Here is a 4,588-nt window from a genome sequence, read left to right on the forward strand (position 1 = left end):
CACGCCCGCGGGCCCCACGGCGCATGGCCCGCTCCCGCCCGCCCCCTTCCCGGTGTTGCCCCAGCCCTACCCCGCCTACGGCCCCCATTACCCGTCGGCCCAGCCGGCACCCAGGGCCGCCGGGGGCTACTCCTGGTCCCCACAGCGGAGCTTGCCACCCCTGCCGGGCTATCCCGGGGCCCCCACTGGTGCTTCTGGCCCTGGGTACCCCACGGCGGGGGGCCGTGCCCCCAGTGCTGGCTATCCTCAACAGCCCTCCTACCCCTCAACAGGCGGCAAGCCCCCCTACCCCACGCAGGCGCAGTACCCCGGCCAGCCCCAGCCCCCGGGACCCCCGCGGCCGCCCTACCCCACCGGCCCCGCCCCCCCCTACGGGTTCCCCCCCCCTCAGGGGCCTGTCTGGCCTGGGTATTAGAGGCCCGCCTGGCCCTTCCCTTCCTCCCCCGCCCCTCACTGAGATTCGAGGCTAAATTGGGAGTGGCGCTGGCTCTCATGGGTGTGTGGGGACACGCGGGGACAGCGGGCACCCCTCTTGGGCTGCCCGGGGCAGGGGCGCCCCCTCCCAGGGCGTTCGCACCTTTCTGAGTGAGGGAGTGAGTGTGAGCAGGCGTCTGCTCATCCACATGCGCCCTGCCCTCACGGGTGCGGAGCCGCTAAGGGTCACCTCAGCGATGAGGGTCCCTGCATCTGGCCTTGGCTCACCCGCCCGCCCTGGCGTCAGCCTCTCCCTGTGGTGCCCTGGCCGAGGGCCGCTGCTCTGTGGGGCCCCTGAGGATGCCGGCACCACCCGCGCCCAGGGCTGGGGTGGGGAGAGCGGCTCAGCGGAAGCCCAAGGACTGTCACGTGACTTAAAGCCATAACGGACCTGACAGGCTGATGTCAGATGAGCGGGTGCCGGGTGCTGCGCGTGGAGGAGACGGGGCTGTGAGGGTGGGCCCCCGACCTGAGTTGCCCTGGGGGCCCCTTGTGCCCTCTGGCAGGGAGTGAGTAGCTCCGGCCCAGGAAACTGGCCGCCTCGGCCCGTGTAGGAGCGGAGGGCCGCTGCCTCCCAAGTCCTGGCCCTCGGGGGCGCCCACTTCTGGCCGACTTCTGTCACTCCTCTAGTGCCTTGGATCTCACAGCAGCCCTGCCCTCATCCCCTTCCTCTGACCCCCATGACTCGGGACCCCACCCCGCTCCTCCTAAGGTGATGTCAGCAGAGGCCCTAACCGTCGCTCCCCGTGGTGCTTTCTAGAACACCACTGCTGCGCCGGCCTGCTGTCAGCCCCTCTCGTCTTCAGGATGTCTAGGGCAGGGACTGTGGCCCGTGCCACTTGCCGCCTCCAGCACGGCGGGGCTTCTGAGCGCGCTCAGCAGCAGCGCTGACTGCGAGGCCAAAGCGGGTGCAAAGAATGAAGCGTTAGCAGGAGCCGGGTCTCGGGGCACACTCTGGAGCTGCTGTGGGTCAGGGTGTCTGTCACATGTGCCTTGAAGCGCCCGCTCCTTGGGGACTTGGCGTGCAGCGGGTCGGGGAGCCTGGGCCAACGAGGAAACCTGAGCTGGCGCCCGCCCCGGGGGGCCTGCGGCAGCGAGAGTGCAGCCTGTGGTGCTCGGCCTCACTGGCGGCTCCTTCCCGACGGCTCCTGTGTCATGAAGGGCCGTCTCCGATGGCCTCCACCGGCTCGAGCACTTCTGAGACACGAGCGATCGCCGTGTTTGTGTAATTAATTGCCATAATAAACGTCGATGAGTCCAGTGTTGTGTTTCTGATGGGGTTGGGAGGTGGAGGCGTGGCTGCTAGGCGGCGCATGCCTTTTCCTGGCTTTGGGGTCACATTCTGCTGAGCCGCCCCTTTGATTCACGCCCACCAAGCCCCGCCTATTCGGGCATCGCCTCTCAGCAGGTATGCGCCCCTGCGCCTGTGCCCCGGCCTGGCTGTGACCCTGTTTCCTTCCCGCTCCTACTCGGGGCGGGTCCCCTTTAGCTGTCTTCTTGCCGGAACCTGCAATGCCTCAGGGCCCCACTGGGGGGCGTTTGGACCCCACGCTGGCTCAGCCTGGCGCGTTGCTGCCCCCTGCTGGGTTAGTGAGGGACGACAGTTTGCCCGCCTTCCCGAGAAGCCCGAGGTGGGGGTCCCAGTCTTCCCGTGCAGTTTCTGCAAAGGGGGTGGAGAGCCATCAAGCCACTAAACTAGCTGTGGCGCCGAGCGGTCTTCTGCCTTTGCCTAGCCTGCCCCTCACTAGCTGCCTCTGAACACAGGCTATCACAAGGCCTGGGAGGGCGCCCTCCGCTCTCAGGGGAAGGGCCAGGAGGGAGTGGAGCCGGGGCAGCCTCCCTGCTGCTCCTCCCCTGCCAGGACACGCCAGGGCGGCTGCGGAGCCCCGGAGCTGCTGTCCCTCCTGTTAGGCTTTCCGTGGGGGTTGCCTCCAGGGGTCTCAACAGTCCTTGGACTCCGACTTTAAACAAAGGGGGAGACCAGGTGGAGCACACAGCCTGGAGGCGGGTGGAGGCTCACACTGGCCCTGCCCGTTGCAGAGATGCCTCGGACTGCGGTGACAGTCCCTGGGAAAGCCTGGACAAACAGCGGGACCATCACGTGCGTGCTGCCCCCTGCCCCCTCTGCCCTCTGGCCTGGCCTTCAAGGGTCAGGGCTGAGGAACCGGCTGCAGGGTGCGTGGGACAACACGGTGGGAATAAGCTGACCCCCACTTGAGACTGACCAAGTCACGGGCGTGGGTCCACGTGGGGGCAGAGGGTGCCCGGGCTAGAGCGAGGGGGCTGGCTCAGGGCTGCTCAGTCGGTCGCTCAGCGCTGCTCCCTGCCCTCCTCCCCAGCCCCTTTCTGCCCTGCAGGCCACATTCCAGCCCACTTGGGCCCCTTTCCCAAGTCCACAGTGCACACCCAAGGGTCAAAGCACGGGCACACCCAAGGGTCAAAGGAGCCTGAGACGCCCTCTGGTGCGGTCCCTGGCTGTGCCGGCTGGGCGAGGCCCTTTGAAGCTTCCCTTCTCCAGCCCCTCGGTGGTCAAAGTGAGCTTTCCCCTGGGGTCCTCCGTTTCCTTGACATGAGAAAGTGCTGGAACCAGGCAGCACACGGGCCAGGTGGGTGGCCTGCTTAGAAAGGGGGGCCTGCTTAGAAAGGGGGGGCTCCTGCTGCTCCGGCTGGCTGGTTGCTGCAGGCAGGGCCGGCCCCGGGGTGGTCCATCTCACGCCGGGCACCCTCTGGCCCAGGGAGGCAGGACGGAGGCCTGTTCGGTGGCTTCCCGAGGGTCTTTCGGGACTGCATCTCCCACCACTGGGAAACCGTTTTCTAGAGAGGTTTTCCTTCAGTGTGACTGTTTTCCTGGAGGCCACAGTGGCTCAGGCCACTGTCTGGGGCACAGACGGGGCACCGGCACGGAATGGCTGGTGCCCCACACCCTTGGCCTGCCCTCAGGGATGCCCTCCAGGTCCCAGGGAGGCACCTTCAGTGCTGTCCAGTGTAGGGTGACGACGGGGGTTCCCGCCTTGGGGTTCCCGCCTTGGGGTTCCCTGTAGGTCAGCCTCGGGCTCTCCTGGGGCTGAGTCCTGAGCAGACGGGGTGGGCATGGTTGAAGGGTGTTGGCAGGTAGAGTGTGGCCCAGGCCCTTCTGGGGTGCCAGCCCCCCTCCTCTGCTTCCCTGATTCTGGGAGCTCCCCTCCCCCCACACCCACCTAACACCCACTTGCTTCTCCAGAGTCGGCTTCTGGCTTGGACCCTCAATATCTTGGTTCCGGTGAGCACAGGGCCAGATGGGGGGCCAGAGGCTGGGCGAGGCCTGCAGTCTCTCCCCTTGCAAGGTGAGGAGACCTTGCAGGTTCCCATGAGGGGAGGGGGTGCATGTAATGGACGTCGCTTTCCACCCCCAGGGTCCTGCAGCCTCTTCTCTGCCTCTTAACTGTCATGGGCAGAAACTGCTTTAGCACAGGACTCTGAACTGTTGTGGAAACAACCTCCAGAGTAGGATTTCTGGGGACCCCTGAGGTGGCACTGGTGCCCGTTGGGCTGGATAGAGGGCATCCTGCTCTCAGTGGGAGAATGAAGCATTGGGGGAGCCACTAGGGGTGGGGAGACACTCTGGGCCAGGGACCACGAGGCCCTGCTGGCAGCTGCTGTGACCCCCAGGCTGTGGGGCTCCCTGGTAGGTGCCCGGTATCTTTCCCACCTGCTCCCCAGAGGGCTCACAGGGTTGTGGCTGCACTGAGGAGGTGCTCGAGGCCCAGGAAGTGAAAAAAGCTTATTGACAAGAACATGTTAGAAACACGCTAGAGAACCGCCCCTGCCCCAAGCTGGGAGCCTCGTGTCCTCCCCTTGGGGTCACAGTCTCTGAGCAGAATCCGGGGGACTGCTCCCCACACACGGGATGGGGGCTCCGGCTGCCACACGTGTCTCTGCTTGGGTGGTCGCTGTGTCTGGGCCCGTGGAGGGTCCAGCGGGGAGGGGAGGGGTCTTCGCGGGCCAGGCTGGGTCGGGGAGGGCAGAGCAGCTGGCAGGGCGGAGGGACACAGCTGACCGGCAGCCTCCTGCCTACCGCTGGTGGTGGCAGGACCCCACTTCCTCCGCAGGAGACAGCTTTGGGACGAAGGCGGGG

At 66.5% G+C, this 4,588-nt stretch overlaps 2 protein-coding genes across 2 annotated transcripts in view; one reads left to right on the forward strand and one right to left on the reverse strand.

Annotated features, from left to right (window-relative positions):
- VPS37C (vacuolar protein sorting 37 homolog C (S. cerevisiae)) overlaps window positions 1–1,734 on the forward strand; it is a 13,266-nt gene extending 11,532 nt beyond the window's left edge. Inside the window, exon 6 of the mRNA XM_004683391.2 lies at window positions 1–1,734. Within this exon, the coding sequence (XP_004683448.2) occupies window positions 1–415 (415 nt within the window). The 3' untranslated portion in view covers window positions 416–1,734.
- A 296-nt stretch (window positions 1,735–2,030) lies between these two features.
- CD5 (CD5 molecule) overlaps window positions 2,031–4,588 on the reverse strand; it is an 18,734-nt gene continuing 16,176 nt past the window's right edge. The window contains exon 10 of the mRNA XM_004683392.1: window positions 2,031–2,134. Coding sequence (XP_004683449.1) covers window positions 2,031–2,134 — 104 coding nt within the window. The remainder of the gene's footprint in view (window positions 2,135–4,588) is intronic.

The sequence above is a fragment of the Condylura cristata genome, unplaced genomic scaffold, assembly GCF_000260355.1.
Source record: "Condylura cristata isolate star-nosed mole 26May11 unplaced genomic scaffold, ConCri1.0 scaffold00015, whole genome shotgun sequence".
Taxonomy (NCBI): Eukaryota; Metazoa; Chordata; class Mammalia; order Eulipotyphla; family Talpidae; genus Condylura; species Condylura cristata.